Here is a 17,161-nt window from a genome sequence, read left to right as displayed (position 1 = left end):
CCCCCGCTTCGCATTGCTTGGCACATCACGATGCAGAGTTATAAAACTATTATAAAAAGGTTAAGATAGACATAAAAAGGTTTCACAAATAAACAAAGCAACCTAATGTGTTATCATGTACTGGAAACCAATCATCCCTGCTCCACCAAGCGATGTAGTTCCTCAAGACAGCAAAATGGATGCTAAGCAACACAGGCTAGCATACAGGTTCATTAATACCAAAAATGAATTGTTATGCGGTCACAGGTGTTTGCTTTGAGTACTTAAAGGGGTCCTATTATGCTTTTCCGTTTTTTCCGTCACCTATTGCGCTTTACATATGTTTTGGGTTATATAAATGGTTGGCAAAGTTACAATAACATAAAATTCCCAGAAGGGGGAGTAAATGACTACCGCAAATCACTGTTACCGAGCTGCCTAGAAACGGCTCGTTAGGATTCTCTCCGCGGCTTTCTTTTACTTCCGGTACATGGTGACGTAAGCATGTACTTTTGCTGGGAGTCAATGGGAGAGCGTCATCAACTTTTGCTGCGTTCCTGGACACGCTGGGTCGGGGGGAATGGATCAGATTGCAAAACAGAGTTTGAGTAGGGAAGTAAATGGACAGAAAGACATAATACTATTTATATATTATATATAAATTATGTATATATATTAGGGGTGTGACGAGATCTCGTGCCACGAGATCTCGCGAGATTAAACTCTACGATATCACCCGTCGGGTTAAAAATCTGTTTCGCGAGATTTGTGAGCTATCTAAACTTCTATTTGTGGCCTCAAGGGGCAGTAATGCGCCTTTGCTACGTCTAGCCTGGCAGAACCTAACGTAGGAGAAGGAAAAGAAGAAGAGGAGGAGAAGGAGGGGAAGCAGGGGAAGCAGGCATAGGCAGCCAGAATGACGTCGGAAAATACCCGTATTACCATCGAAGACCCCCCCGCCACTTTTAAATCATTTGTTTGGCAGCACTTTGGGTACCCGGCGGAAATTATGAATGGCAGTAGAGTGACTGATAAGACACGAAGTTGTCAGTGACATACTTGATCAGACTCTGTTTGCACTATTTGCACTCTGTATTGACGGAGTAGAATTTTGATTTGGTTTTGCACATATTATTGTTTGCAATTGAAAAAATAGAATTATTTATTTTACATCAACTTTTATAAATTTTAGTTTTAGTTTCAATTTCATGCATGTAAAGAGTTATAATCAAACATTTCAAAATGCATGTGTAACTCGGTTAAATAAAAGTCTGTTGGTCCAGTCATATATTTTGTCATTGTAGTTTTCTTAAAATCTCGTCTCGTCTCGTTCTCGTGAACCGAATATCGTGTCTCGTCTCGTCTCGTGAGCTGAGTGTATCGTCACACCCCTAATATATATAAATTATACATAAATTATATATATATATATATATTTAAGCAATAGATCACGACAGGCTGTGGTATGTGCCACTGTTAAGGGGCGTTGTCCGGCCCCGACGCGCAGCGGAGTGATATGCAAACTTTCACAAAATGATCGGGCGTCATAGCAGTTATGTATACGCTCATTATACAACAGTTCATCAATCAGATCGCTGGATTTAGGCCCCCCTTTGTATCAATATATATAATTGGTAAGGTGAGTTATAATATATAATTGGTGAGTTATAATATATCTGTTAATTATAATATATAATTGGTAAGGTAGCACCGAAGCCATAGTAGACAGAGTGACAGATTGCCTGAAATGACGTCAGCGCCAAGATTCTAAATGCCTCAAAATTCTAAGCAACAGGGTGTTTCACATAGGGGTATATACTCGGTAATACTCGGATACTAGGAGAAAAAATAATGCCCTAGACAACCCTTTATTGTTGTAAATCAAATCTATGAGGTCAAACAAATTAAATAATAAACAGTAAAAAATGGCATAATAGGGCCCCTTTAACGGCTTAGAGCCAATAGGAATCAAGGACCTGGACTATCTGTTGCATAAAGAATGGATGCAACACCTGCAGAGTAGCTTCTACAAATTAGGTAGGATATTACTGTTGCCAAGGAAAAAACGCTGAAAATGAGGGATTAAGCCTGCAAGACTGCAGCCAGAGCAGAATAGTAAGGCAGTCAAAGCAACCAGCTTCCAGAAGCATCCGGGAAGCCACCGGTGTCTGCATCACTCTAAAACTGATCACAACCATGCAACACTGTTTCATGGTTGCATGTTCTTCTGGAGACGGGCTGCGTGCTCCTTGCCTGCTCCCTCTTCTTCCTCTGGTTTCTGAGAGTACACAGAGCATTTCTCTGCGGCAGCTTCTTCTCCTGTCGCCTTAAGTCTGCCACCAGATATACAGTCCCTGCTATTCTGCTAAGGCGGCAGTTTTCTGCTCTCAGGGGAAAAAACCTCCTGGGTGTATGGGAAAGAGGAAAGCAGGGCGATTATGAGCGCGATTAAGGAGGAAAAAAGGGAATAAATCTAGAAGTTAGAGAGGGTGCTATGACATAGAGAACGAGGGGAGGATACATTCTACATTATTCATATGCCGCAGCATCGAGAGATGGAAGATAATGCCCATGTTTTGCATCCAATTCTCGTTCCTTTGTTCATTTCGCAATTTGCTATATTGCGTTTTTCATCTTGTCTTCATGATTGACCCTTATTTAACGTAGTCGGACATTTTCATGTTTTTCTTTCCTTCTTGATTTCCTTCATTCCTTCTTTCCTCCCTCACTCCCTTATTCCCTTCCTTCCTTACATCCTCCCTCCCTACCGTCCGTCCTCATTTCCTTCCTATTGTCCTTCCTTCCCTTCCTTAGTAGCATTTCACGAGTTTGAAACCAAACAAACAAAAGACATAGCGGCCCTAACATAAAATCCACCTGATAGAAATGCTAAAACATTAACAAGTTGACCTTTATGGCAGAGAGAGATGCGGTGCTGCATTCAAACAGAGAGTCACTTGATAATACCACGGAATTCAAGGTTGCATCAGCGTTGCTAGGCTGAAACATAAATTATTATATCCATCTGATCTTTCCTCACGATCCACTAGCTGCCCCCCCCCCCCAGAAGCAGGCCATCAAAAAAAGGCGTCTCTGTAGGCAGCCTATGCTCCAAGATTGTACACAAAAACAAATGGTACTACCAACCACTCAAAACCAAAATAAATAGTATTCCAACAAATCACAGACATGGGGTGGGTGTTGTGGGATATGCGCTGCGTTCATGATAGTTTTTTCTGGATGCACGAAACCCGGAAGGGAGGGGCGAGCTGGCTTTGTTTGTTTGGGATCTCGCTTCAACTACCAACAAAAGTGACGTCACCCAACATCGCCGATACAACCTTTAATGCTCTCTCTCTAGAGAAAGATGCTGCCAGTACTGCATATCAGCAACGTAACAGCGAGACACAGGGAAAAATAGACACCGGGACCTTAGGGGAGGGCTGCCCTGCCTTTAAGGACGCACACACTCCCCCATTAGAGTGCTCTGCACGCTTCAAGGGGCCTCTGTTAGTGCTCTCTTCATTAAGCCATGCAAACCTCTTAAATACACATCTCAACGTGGTACACGATGGGCCGCCATACGCTTTAACTTATTCATTACAAAATAGAGTATGATGAACGTTGATTCATGTGGGAATACGGTGCTGGTTGATTAATATTGGAATGTGGGAACCGTTCCTTAACATTGTGACACGGTAAACGTTGTCATATAGGAATATGTTGAGCGTCAGTTAATATTGGGATAAGGTGAACCTCAGTTAATATTGGAATTTGGTGATTGTTGATTAAAATGAGGAGATGATGAGCAGAGGCAGAAAAGTGAAATACTGGTGGGGGTGTTTAACTCTGTGTTGCATGGTGCGAGTTCTGGGTTTGATTCCCATCGTCCTCAGCGTAACCTTTTGTATCCTGCAGCAACCTGCTGTTGAAGTATCTGTATTCACTGTAAGGGTGGCTTATGTAAACGTTACTCCTATATCACTAGATATTGCAGGGGGGTCTCTTAGTGTGTATTTATTGGAATTCATATTTTGTTTTTATTGTTGAGATTTTAAGCTTCTCAAGTCCGAACAAAAGAATGAGCTTTAATAGTAATGAAGATTCAATACTGCTAATGAGCTTGAAATCCTTTAGCAAATCATTTCTCTGGGGCCAAGGTTTTTTAGAAGCAAAATATTGTGCTATTCTGACGCTGGGTCGGCGTGTTAATTTATGGCTAGTGCAAGCCCTTCACTGTCCCCATTTGAGGACTTTTTGAGTTGCCCCCAGTGGCTGCAGCATCTAAAATTAATCCACTTAGTTTCAACCCTGTGCAAACATCCCTAGTCCTGACAACGCTGTGAGGAACCAACTGATTCTAGATGAAAGAGGAGATAAAAACCTCTTCAGTGCAGTGTCGCAATCACCACCAAGTGGACAGGACAGTGTACTAACATTAATGAGCCTTTCAAACCAGAGCTCATTAACAACAGTCCATAACCTCCATATCTCCTCCGTCGGTTCCCTCCTGTCTCCCAGGTGCTAATGCGTCGGCCCCGGACCAGCTGAGTCTGGCTCTGGCCTGGAACCGGGTGGACATCGCCCGCAGCCAGATCTTCATCTACGGACAACAGTGGCCAGTAAGCATCTCACATACCTTCCTCTTCTGTGTATTTTCTTTGAGGGATTTCTTGTGAGTTTTTTTCCAAATGTCTTCCTTCCTCATCTTCTTTGACATTTTATAGGCCAACCGAAGCAGGGTATTCTAATAGCTGTGCTTGTGATATCTATTGTTCCCATAGTTACTACGAACGTATATTAGTAATCTATCTATAAAAGCGGTTCTCAACCACCGGGTCGCGAACGGTACCGGGCCATGGACCCTTTGGCAACGGGCCAATGATTTTTGTTTTTTCAATATTATTACTTTTTTACTTACTATTCTGGGAGACCAATGTTACTGTTTCTGACCAAATATCAGTGATTGCTCGTGGTTTAACATTAATAGAAAAAGAAAAAAAAACTCTTACATTGCCTTTGAGTAGGTTTGCATTGCGTGATTCACTAAGTCACCCAAAATGCAAAAGAAAAGTCTAAATTAAGGTACCACAAATGCCAGTTATTACTAAGGAGTTTGTGTTTGTGGTGATGCACGAACAAACATCCATATTTGGTTATGACCTTATCTGAATCACAGGTCCGGGAACAAAATTAGATTTCTTTGTTGCGGTGGATGGATGGATTTTACATAAGTCAGATATCAATGACAAAGAAACAGACTTTGGCACAAAGGAGTGATCTTACAACAGTTTGAATACTGTGAGACTCTTACAGTCTATTAATACAACAATTTGTTTCTCTTTTTATTCTGGTGCAGCAGTATAAGGGCTCGGCCCCTGTAAACACAGCATACAAACCGTACCATTTGGATGACAGTGTGTGCATGTGTGTGGTGCTGTGGCGTGCTTGCAGGTGGGCTCCCTGGAGCAGTCCATGCTGGATGCCCTGGTGCTGGACAGAGTGGACTTTGTCAAGCTGCTGATCGAGAACGGAGTCAGCATGCACCGCTTCCTCACCCTGTCCCGCCTGGAGGAGCTCTACAACACGGTAATGAGACTCACAAATGCACACACACACAGGCTCACACATACACAGACACAGACACAGACACACACACACACACACACACACACACACACACACACACACACACACACACACACACACACACACACACACACACACACACACACACACACACGCACACTTTCACACACATACACAAAGGTGCGCAAAAACACATATGCCCATCCATACACACACACTCACACACACACACACACACACACACATACACACACAGACAGACACACACGCAAACACACACGCACACACATAGACGCATGGTCACACACACACGCACACACAGACACACACAAACACACGCACGCACACATTCAAGCATACATACACATACATGCGCGCACACACACACAGGCCCACCCATACACACACACTCTACACTTCTCTGCACTCAAACACAAAGAACTGGGCATCAGGCACCTCTGAACCTCAATATTGACTGTGTGTGCTTGAGTTCCTCTCAGCTTAACCTGTAAGTCGCTTTGGCAAAAACCAACTCGAAGGTGGCGAATGAAAGAAATTGTTCACACTGCTGCCTGTTTATAAACTGGTGTGGTGGAGCTCTGAGTTCTGTTGTGATAGGCGGTATGGGTCTCCATGGAGCTCTGAGTTCTGTTCTGATAGGCGGTATGGATCTCCATGGAGCTCTGATTTCTGTTCTGATAGGCGGTTTGGGTCTCTGTGGAGCTGAGTTCTGTTCTGATAGGCGGTTTGGGTCTCTGTGGAGCTGAGTTCTGTTGTGATAGGCGGTATGGGTCTCTGTGGAGCTGAGTTCTGTTCTGATAGAGGACCTGGCTCTGTATGGAGCTTATTTGTGTTCTGATAGACACGGTCTGTTGTTGGTCCTTCAGAAACACGAACCATCCAACACTCTTTCCATTATTTTGCTAAAGGTGAGGGTGGCATCATACAAGTTTCAAACTAAACAAAGTAAACAAAAGAAAAAGCGTCGATAACATCAAATCCATAATAAAAAAAATTAAGAAATGTGCCTTTTTAGCTTAAAGAGAAGCGCTGTGTATACAAACCGAGAGTAACCTGGTGAAAGCACTGGATAAGGATCCCTCTCCAGAGAACGACACTGCTAGTACTGCAAACTGGTCTCCATTAGCTAGACAGAGGGCACAACGACAGAGCAGTTGGCAGGAAGTGAGACAAACCGGACGGGGCGGTTAGTAATTACATCGTAGGCCGTGTCTTACAAGAGAGATCAGGGAAACGGATGGCGCGCTGTCTAAGATAGTCTATATCCCGACGATGGGCTCCATAAACTCTTGATCCTCCGACCGGGGGGTGGGGTGGGGGTGGGGACCTGTTATAGGTCCTGTAATAGAGTGTGGCTGGCAGCCCTGTCTTTAAAGATGCACACACTCCCATCAGAGCCCTATGCACACACCCCCGGCCCTCTGTTAGTGCTCACTACATTAAGCCATGCACACCTCTTAAATACTCATCACAGCGCGCTGGTACATGACATGCCTCCTGTCCTGATGATTTCTCTTATCATGGCAGAACATGGCGCACGTTGTTTCCTATTAGGAGACGACGAGTAGAGGCAGAAAAGTGTTGTACTGCCGATGGTGTTTTACTCCGTGTCTGATGGCTCAGGTTCCTGGTTCGATTCCCGTCGGCCTCGGTGTACCTTTCTGCAGGAAAGACGGCCTTGGTCTACATGGAGCTGAGTTGGGTTCTGATGGAGCTGAGTTGTGTTCTGTTGGATGGCCTGGGACTGTTAAAACCTACGTTGTGTTCTGTTGGAAGGTCTGGATCTGCATAGAGCTGAGTTACGTTCTGTTTGAAGGCCTGGGTCTGTATAGAGCTCAGTTGTGTTCTGATGGAGCTCAGTTGTGTTCTGATGGAGCTCAGTTGTCTTCTGTTTGAAGGCCTGGGTCTGTATAGATCTCAGTTCTGTTCTGATTGAGCTCAGTTCTGATGGAGCTCAGTTCTGTTCTGTTGGAAGGCCAGGGTCTGTTTAGAGCAGAGTTCTGATCTGATGGAGCTCAGTTCTGTTCTGATGGGGTCTGTTTTTGTTCCTCCAGAGACACGGACCATCCAACACCCTCTCCCACCTCGTCAGAGATGTCAAAAAGGTAGGACGACGCCATGCCACCGCAGTGCCCACGCTGAAACTGTGGCTGTGTAGACACACAAAGTACACACAACCATCGGCTTCTTCTGTGTGTGCGCGAAAGTAAAATGGTCTGTCTGGATGTGTGTGTGCGTATGTGTGAGAGTCTGTGTGTGTGTGTACCTAGTGTAAATAGGGTAAGTGCGCTTCAAGTGCGTGTGCAGAATGTGTCAAGTTTTGGTGGGAGACATTTACAGATGGTGTATCATGTGTCTTCTGCCTTTGGCTGCGGTGTGTGTTTGTTTGCCCGAGTGCGTATGCCTGTGGGTGTGTTTGTGTGTATGTGTGTGTGCGTATGCCTCTGTATGTGTTTGTGTGTTTGTGTGTTTGTTTGAGTTCACGTATGCCTGTGTGTGTGTGTGTGTGTGTGTGTGTGTGTGTGTGTGTGTGTGTGTGTGTGTGTGTGTGTGTGTGTGTGTGTGTGTGTGTGTGTGTGTGTGTGCCTGTGGGTGTGTGTGCGGGCGTGTGTGCTGATGGCACATAGAGACTGGCTCTCGTCTTTCAGCAGAAGCTGCCGTCTGCCGTGGCTGTGTAACACTCAACGTGTTAGCGGCTTCTCTTCGCTTCCCCCCCTCTAATGCATGTACATGCTCACTACCCTTGTAGTACCAAAAGCACCACAGATGCTGTCTCATCAACAAGACTGTAAAAAAAGCCATCAAACCAACCGACGGCACTGGAATGAAATCCCGTGAAGTCTCATGTATCGCTGTTCACATTATTCACTGTCGGATCTCCGTTTCAACCTTGATGTGTGTATACAATTGTCGTGTATATATTAAAATATATATCTATATATATTCGGCGATGTACAGTGAAAGTGTTACAGATGATCATGTGAAGCTTGCATCATTTCAAAATAACTCCCGCGGCCTGACTGCTGACATCTAATCCGGTCTGTGTTGCTGCTGTGCATAAGGATGGTTTTTAAATTCAGCGCATGTCCACATCCTCTGCCCTCGACGGCCGGCGGCACACTGGCTGAGGGGCGGTGTGGCGACGTCAGGGTGACCACCATTAACGTGGAGATGGGTCCATTAATTACCGTGTGTTTGACACCGCTACAGCCCGCTCCTACGGAGCCTCGCTGGTGTAAGCCCTCATTGTCCCACCCATCGTGAATGTGGAAACCTGCATTCAGTCCCCCCCGACCCCCCCACCCACCCAGCAGGCGTTTAGAATTGAGATGGCCACTTGGAGAATAAGCCCTAATGTCCCTGCAGTAGAGAAACACTTGAGTTGGGTCTCAAGCTGCTATGGAAGGGATTGTTTCTGGCAACCAAAACATTGGAAAACGTTGCATGTCTACACAGCGAAGGAGCCACAAATACCCATGGATGAGTGCTTGGTGCAAGTATTCTCTAGTGACGTTGTGAGTGTTATGTTGATAGTATCCCGGTGTGATTCAGATACTATTCCATTGCTTCCCCCCGAGGCTAAATCTACACACAACCAGCATTTCCGCTCTTTATCACTCTCTTTCCAAATAGAAAAACACAAGCTGGTTCATTTTCAAGCCATTTGTGGTTTGTATGTGTTTTATCTCAAGGTAGGGACGTAATGTGTTAATGTTTGAGGACTAGTGTCGACTAATACTAGTACTTCTTCATGTCCCTCACAAGCAAAAGACCCAGACATCTTTAGTTTTAAAAACTATGAAATCAGTTAACTTAACTCCCTGCAATGACGGGAATGCTACAATGGAAGCAAATAAATTTCGACATTCCCAAGAAACAGCATGAGACCGAGGACGTGTATAGCAATACCTGAGCTACAGCACCATTCATACAATGCAGAGAACATTCACACAACAGCAACACTGGACCATGTTGGAGTTGTCAGATCTCAGGGTGTGAGGTGAGTGGAATGCCTGTTCACGCTGAGATTGACCTGGCAGTCACACCACAGTACAGGACGCCAATCACCGTGACACAGAGTAACCGGGGCCACGGGCGTCTGTGCATACGCAGCATGCCAAACACTTACACACAGAGATGGAGGGAATCCTGTTTTAATTAGTTGACATATGTAGAACGATATCGGAGATCTGTATGGCAAAGGCCTGTGGCCTTGTGGTCAATGTGGCCTTGGAGCACCAAGGCTTCTCTGAAGGAAAATACAGCAAAAATACAAACTAAAAAAATTACACCCTTTTCAATTGAGACATCCAGACCATACTTCCCTGAGTCTGTACTGAGTCTGTGATTCATTAAGGCAAGCTAGTTGTAAATGTGGGTGGACTGGGGTGGGGGGTGGGGGAGTGCCCAGGTCTTCTGGGTGCATGTTAGGTGACTATTGGTGTGGTGGCGTAATAATGGTTTATTTTGGTGGTCGGTGTCTAGAGTGGGGAAGAGGCAATGTGTTTCCAGTCACAGGTGATCTTCCTCCACCTCTTATAGAGTTGTTGTTATCTGTTCATCTTCCCCTCTGTCTTGCCCCCTCCTCCTTTAGGATTAATATTCACTTACCACTCCTTTATTCTCTTCATTTCTTCATTTTCTATCCTTTACCCCATTTTTTCTTGTATCACCTTTTATCTCCCCCTATTCACGACACCCCAAACTGCACTGAACCTCTCTGACAAGATCTTGTTCTTTCCCTCACTGTAAACAAGGTCACCTTATCCTTTCCCCCACATATAAATATACCCTCATCTTGAACCCCGGCTTTCAGTCTTTCCTTCCCTTCACCACTTTATCCCCACACAGATGATATAAGATACGATTTGAGGCAAGTTTTCCAAGCCACAATAAGCCGCTGAACAAAGGTCTCAGGAAAAGACAGAACGAGCGGTTTGAAATGAATATCAGGGCGAGCGGAACACCTTCAACAGCATCCAAACGTAAAGATCCCAACGCAACCGCTATGGAAATGTGAGGTCTCAATTCAAGACCAAACAAAGAGAGAGAGAGAGAGAGAGAGAGAGAGAGAGATCAGAGGTCTTCTCCCAGGGGTTCCGTGTGTTGCATCATTCCCCATGGTCCTAGTGTCCACTGCATACAACGCAGCATACTCACTGACCTTGTGTGCTCTTTCCAAGCGAGAATACCCAGGGTTCAGTTGGATCTACTTCAAGGTGAATCCGCTAATCATGATTTCTTTCATAGCCAAAAAAACAAACAAAAACGTGTGTGGATTTTGGTGTGCGGTTGTGCGTGTGTGTGTGTGTGTGTGAGAGTGTGTATGGTGCGTGTGGTATACCTTTGTGTTTGTGTTTTGTCTGTTCAAGCGATTACCCGGGTCTGATCTGACGAGGTGTGTGTTCATGTTCCAGGGAAACCTGCCCCCGGACTACCGCATCAGCCTCATCGACATCGGCCTGGTGATTGAATACCTAATGGGCGGAGCTTACCGCTGCAACTACACCAGGAAGAGGTTCAGGACTCTGTACCACAATCTGTTTGGTCCCAAGAGAGTAGGTGGATCATCCTTAATCCCATTATTGTTCTCACTGCTCTGACATACCACGGTAACACGTATTGATTCGAGCACAACAAAGATATTCATGTTAGTAAAATAGCCATGAATGCATTTGTGCTGCATCGCGGTTATGTTCCTGTGTCTGTGCATAATGTGTGGCGATACACAGACTGAATATTGACATTGGATATAATTGGGTGCCGGCTTGCACATAATGTGTATCGTAAAGGTAACAGCGTAAGAGGCTGTACCATTTACCACATTCTGCAAGCAAGTTAACGGTTTATTTGATATTTTGGAAACGGTGCACAGCAGCAAAACATTGACACTGAAATGCACTTTCAATAAACAGTGGATGTCAAGCTCGTGAGAACCAAGGTTTTCCTGAGCATATTGTATGCCTTTCCCCTGAAGCACAAACTCAAAAACAATAACAAACGCCTCAGCTGCTGAAGCTGGAGCATCTGGTTCCTCTGGCTCCATATTGATAGCTGACAGAACTATCTCCCTCACATCAGAATCAGATTCATTCATTATTATTCATCGCTGACGCCACTATGCACCGTGATAAATCGTACATTTCTTGTTGATTTAAGCTTTGAACCGTGACTTACGCAATCACATAATTCTCCATTCGCCAGCCCTCTAACGATGCAACCATTCTTTTTGGGTTTATCTTTGATAAGCTCTCACATGCTTTTCTGTGGCTGCAGAGTCTGATTCCCTTACGCCACCCAACACTGCCACATGTGTGATGGAAATAGAATTGTGCACAGCTGTGTCCGGGACATTGTATCTCTGCTCGAAAATGCACTGTGTCTGCGTATGTGTTGTGTGTGTGCTTGTGTGTGGGTGTGTGTGTCTGTGCACGATGTGCGTGTGGGCGGCCACACACATACTTGTGTTGTGTGCATGCAAACGTGTGTGAGTGTGTGGGGGAGTGACAGCGGGAGGGAAAACAAAGTGGGGAGGAAAATGTGAAGAAAAAAAACTGATGGAGAGATGAACAAAGAGAGCGAGAGACCCCTCAAATAATTTGAGTTTATTATCCACCTTTTTCCAGATGAAATGGGTCCATGTTAGTGCTCCCACACTACCTTTCTCTCTTTCTCTCGCTCCCTCTCTCTCTTGCTCTCTTTCGTGCGCTTCCACGCTCTCTCTCTCCCTCTCTCTCTCTCTCTCTCTCTCTCTCTCTCTCTCTCTCTCTCTCATTCTCTCCCTCTCCCTCCCTCTCCCTCTCTCTCTCCCTCTCTCCCATCCTCCCTCTCCCTCGGTCCCTCCTTCTCTCTCTCTCCCTCTCTCTCTCTTGTGCTCTCCCTCTCTCTCTTGTGCTCTCCCTCTCTCTCTCTGTGTCTCCCTCTCTCCCTCCTTCCCTCCCTCCCTCTCCCTCTATCTCTCTCTCTCTCTCTCTCTCTCTCTCTCTCTCTCTCTCTCTCTCTCTCGTGCTCTCCCTCTCTCTATTGCTCTCCCTCTCTATCACACACACACACACACACACACACGTGCACTAAAAACAAAGCCTCGAAATTGATGCGAATATCAACATCCCTACAGGAGACCTGTGCTATTTTTATCCTCCCAGATGATGGTTCATGAATACATAATTCATACATGCCTCCTGCCTCAATACAGTTACCAGAGCACTGGTTCTACATTACCAACAGGCACATGTTAAACAGGGGAAAAACTAAATCCCTGATGTCTGCAAAGTGCTCTTTCTGATACACAAACGCCACCTGTGTAGAAAGCAGCCCACGCATTGAAATGTACAAGATAAGTATGGGAAGAAGAGGTGACAGCATATTGTGTATAAGGTTGTCCCATCTCTAGGCATCAGCATGTCAGTCTGTCCGTCAGTTGCTCTCTGCTAACGGAGACGATCACTCTTATCAATCCCACCCGACCAGCTCTTGTTCTGTGTATGTTCTTGTTTGTTGCTTTTCCAGCCCAAAGCCCTGAAACTGCTGGGGATGGAGGTGAGTGTCAATACCATGGCGGCTATATCGTTGCGTCAGTGTTGTTCTTGTCCTTTGTCTACAAAGTGTCCGTCTCGTCATGATATGAGCGTCAAATGCGTTAAAACAGCTCTGAGTCAATCACTGTGTGTGTGTGTGTGTTGTGTGTGGCATACATATAACTTTCTAAAGTGTGCACACGCTTACACCGTGCCGCACACTAACACATACACCTCACTCTGTAAGTTTGGGATGTGAATGTTGAAGGTTACGACCACATGCATACGGGTTGACTCCAGAGACGTGTTTTAACGGCTTGTGTACGACTCATGGAATGACCCCCAGCGGAGCACGCCGGTCGATTCAGCCCAATAGATAATCAGTGATCCAAAACGGCCTCATGATCTCTATACTCATGTGTGTGTGTGTGTGTGTGTGTGGTTTATCACAGTATACACATCGTAAGCAAAACTGCCAGTATCATAAAAGCTGGAATCACGGCGTGTGATTGCAATTCATCTCTGAGACATCTGTGTTTCCTTTATGTTAAAAGCGTTTGTCTGACCTTGGTCAAAACTTTGTCTTTTGTGTGTGTGTGTGCGCATACCTGTCCATTCATACCCTTATGCCTCTTTCAAATCTGCCTAACCCTCTTTCTCCTCTGGTAGTCCTTCTAAGTCCTAAATTCAGCTCTAAACGTACAAGTGACTGCCATTAACTTTAAATAAATCGATTTTCCGCTTCTCAAATGTCAAATGTGATGCCCTTCATGTTTTTTGCTAAAACAACGAAGGTTGCAATTACTCTTCAAATGTTCCACGAGAGTTCACTAATTATAATGTCAGTTGTCAGGAATCAAAAAGAAATGCACTTTTCACCAACGCGTTCCTCAGTTGTCTGTGTGATTGTTCCTCTGAGGACCCCATCATCAGTATAACTGTGGCAGGGGGGGGCATTAGTGGTACAAGCTGACAGCAGATGTCTCCTGAGGAACATAGAGCTAGTCTGCAGTGCCATTAGTTCATGAATAGGCCCACCGTGGCCAGAGAGATCCACCCTGGATTTGATTGTTTTGTTTGAAATTTTGTTTTGTTGTCTATATTGTTTTGTTGAGTAGTAGCTTGTTAACTTTGTTAAATTTTCGCAATGGTTTGAAGCCATTTACTCCCTTACCCGTTTATCAATGTACAACGCAGTCCTTTCATAAGTCAGGTTGCTTATTTAATTTGAATAAGAAAATTGTTTCATTAGAAAATGAAAATGCATCAAACCAGTATCATAATTATCTTGATTAAAATCTTTGTATAATTACTCTTCTTATTATAAAGCAATTTAGTTTATTTTTAGTGGCAGGTTATTTTAGTTTGAACTTTCAGTTTACTCTCTGAACTTTGCTGCTACAGTAAGTAGCTATCCCAGTGTCTGTTTATAACCTTAAGAACCCAGTCCTCAGAGCGCCCTCTGCCTAACCCAGTCCTCAGACCGCCCTCTGCCTAACCCAGTCCTCCGACCGCCCTCTGCCTAACCCAGTCCTCAGACCGCCCTCTGCCTAACCCAGTCCTCAGACCGCCCTCTGCCTAACCCAGTCTCCATCGCTTATCCTGGCTCTCCGCTAGGACGACATGCCGATACGCCGCGGCCGGCAGAAGACCACCCGCAAGCGGGAGGAGGAGGTGGACATCGACCTGGACGACCCGGAGATCAACCACTTCCCCTTCCCCTTCCACGAGCTCATGGTGTGGGCCGTGCTCATGAAGCGCCAGAAGATGGCGCTCTTCTTCTGGCAGCACGGCGAGGAGGCCATGGCCAAGGCCCTGGTGGCCTGCAAGCTGTGCAAAGCCATGGCCCACGAGGCGTCGGAGAACGACATGGTGGACGACATCTCCCAGGAGCTCAACCATAACTCCAGGTGGGGGGACGTCTCAGTGAGACCGCCGCCATCTTTTGAGATCACGTAGCAGGTTGTCTCTGCAGGTCGGGCCGGCCTGATCACAAAGACAGGGCCAATCGGCGTTAAGGGTAGGAACGCCGCAGAATAAACAAACATGGTGGACCTCGAGGAAAGTGTAGAGAACCGACAGAGCGATCAAAAGTAATGTTAAAATATGAACAGATCTCTGCATTGAAGACCTCTCTCGGAGGAGAAGATGTTTTTGCTTTACCAAGCGAAGAGAGTGTGGTCATCACTCAGTTATGTACTGTTTTTGTAATGATATCGATGTAATGCCAAGCCTGTATGCGAAAATCAATTGCAGCCCAGCCGAGGTCAGACTGATATTTGTTGCAAAACACAAACTTCAATATATGGACGGTCTCACGATGATAAGGAACAAGCCCACGGGGGGGGGAACATGTAGTTTTTGAATGCAACAACAGTCTCCTCACCACCATATTCTCCCAATACACATGCTCCAGACCCCATGTGCTTTTGTGCTAATCTCAGGTGGAAGCAATCAGCTTATGCTGAGATTACGCATACATACACGAGACACGTGCAGACGTCTCCCTGCCTCCCTCTGATCCTCTCCGTCTGATCATGTGATCACAGCGAGTTCTGTGCTTTAGCTTTCAGATGAGAGTAGAGAGAGTGATTAGATCTATCTAGGCCTACAGAGTGGTGAAGTTCTCCACGCTAAATGATTAATGAAGAATTGTGCTGGGAGTCTAGACTGTAGCAACTTCTGACCACACCGCTCAGCCCATATAGGCTGGCACGCGCACGCAAACAAACACCACACACAGACACACATAAACACACACACATACACAAACACTAGCTTTCTGACATACACACATACACACTCAAACTTCATATTCACACACACACACAGTCAAATATAAAACGCTCAAACTTCATATTCACACAGACACACACATGCACACGCAAACTACACTAACACACTCATGCACACATGCACGCACAGACATAAATATATGCCTACCTAGTTCCTCAGCTGCTGTCTGACCTGTATAGCACAACTCTAGTCAGCCACAAGGTAGGCTGCATGACATACATAGAGGAGAAGTAGCAGCACAGCCACTTAATAACATGTGAGAATAATGCAATAACCTATTGAAAAAGTGGAAATACGTTTTAATTTGAGGCATATATTGAATATAATAAACATTTAGCAGCCACTCATCCTACCCATGCACATTCACACACTATAACGGCATTTCTATAACGTCAATAGCGTCAACAGTATTTTGCCATCCAACTCTCTTGTGTAGTGGGTATAATCAGGTTTGTCTGTATTTCATGTGGTCATTACTCACTCACTTCATACCTGTAGATAGCAGGCCACCTCCTGGATGTCAGGGATCAAGCCATTCGAGTCAATGTAATGTCCTCTCATGATCTACCGCATTAAACCCTATAAAGCACCATTCTGGTTGTGCCTGCACTTGCCATCTGTCCGTTGATCCTCCGTTGATCTGTGATCCTTGTGTTGAATAGTTTGACCTAGTCATATGGACATTGGTATTTGTATGGGGGTCGCGTCCCTCCTTGTATCAATGTAGACACATAGATCACCAAAGCTCTGTTTTTCTCTCCCTAAGTCCCAAACCCTCTGTTACATCAACATGTCATGGATCTCTCTACTTGTGTGTCTGTGGTCCCCCTCTCCTCTCCTGTCCGGTGGTGGTGCCTCCGACAGAGAGTTCGCCCAGCTGGCCGTGGAGCTTCTGGACCAGTCCTACAAGCAGGACGAGCAGATGGCCATGAAGCTGCTCACGTACGAGCTGAAGAACTGGAGCAACGCCACCTGCCTGCAGCTGGCGGTGGCGGCCAAGCACCGGGACTTCATCGCTCACACGTGCAGCCAGATGCTGCTGACCGACATGTGGATGGGACGCCTACGTATGCGCAAGAACTCGGGCTTGAAGGTACAGGCGGGGAACGGGCGCACGGGAGGAGAGCGAGGAGACCTCTCTCCTCCAGCTTCCATGGCAACGACAAACGTAGCTCACACACACGCAACGCGTACACACATAAAACACGCCGATTCTCAGATTGATACGCAGGCACAGTTGACCGTGTAGTCCGGCGTGA

General features: G+C 45.7%; 1 protein-coding gene across 1 annotated transcript in view; it reads left to right on the top strand.

Annotated features, from left to right (window-relative positions):
* Positions 1-17,161, top strand: part of trpm3 (transient receptor potential cation channel, subfamily M, member 3) — a 59,469-nt gene that overhangs the window by 25,837 nt on the left and 16,471 nt on the right. The window contains exons 8-13 of the mRNA XM_056592098.1: positions 4,501-4,601; positions 5,434-5,568; positions 7,644-7,694; positions 11,007-11,147; positions 14,724-15,016; positions 16,767-16,995. Of these exons, the coding sequence (XP_056448073.1) occupies positions 4,501-4,601; positions 5,434-5,568; positions 7,644-7,694; positions 11,007-11,147; positions 14,724-15,016; positions 16,767-16,995 (950 nt within the window). The remainder of the gene's footprint in view (positions 1-4,500; positions 4,602-5,433; positions 5,569-7,643; positions 7,695-11,006; positions 11,148-14,723; positions 15,017-16,766; positions 16,996-17,161) is intronic.

The sequence above is a fragment of the Gadus chalcogrammus genome, chromosome 6 (genome assembly GCF_026213295.1).
Source record: "Gadus chalcogrammus isolate NIFS_2021 chromosome 6, NIFS_Gcha_1.0, whole genome shotgun sequence".
Classification (NCBI taxonomy): Eukaryota; Metazoa; Chordata; class Actinopteri; order Gadiformes; family Gadidae; genus Gadus; species Gadus chalcogrammus.
The sequence above is the reverse complement of the archived record's forward strand: the minus strand, read 5'-3'. Positions and strand labels throughout refer to the sequence as shown.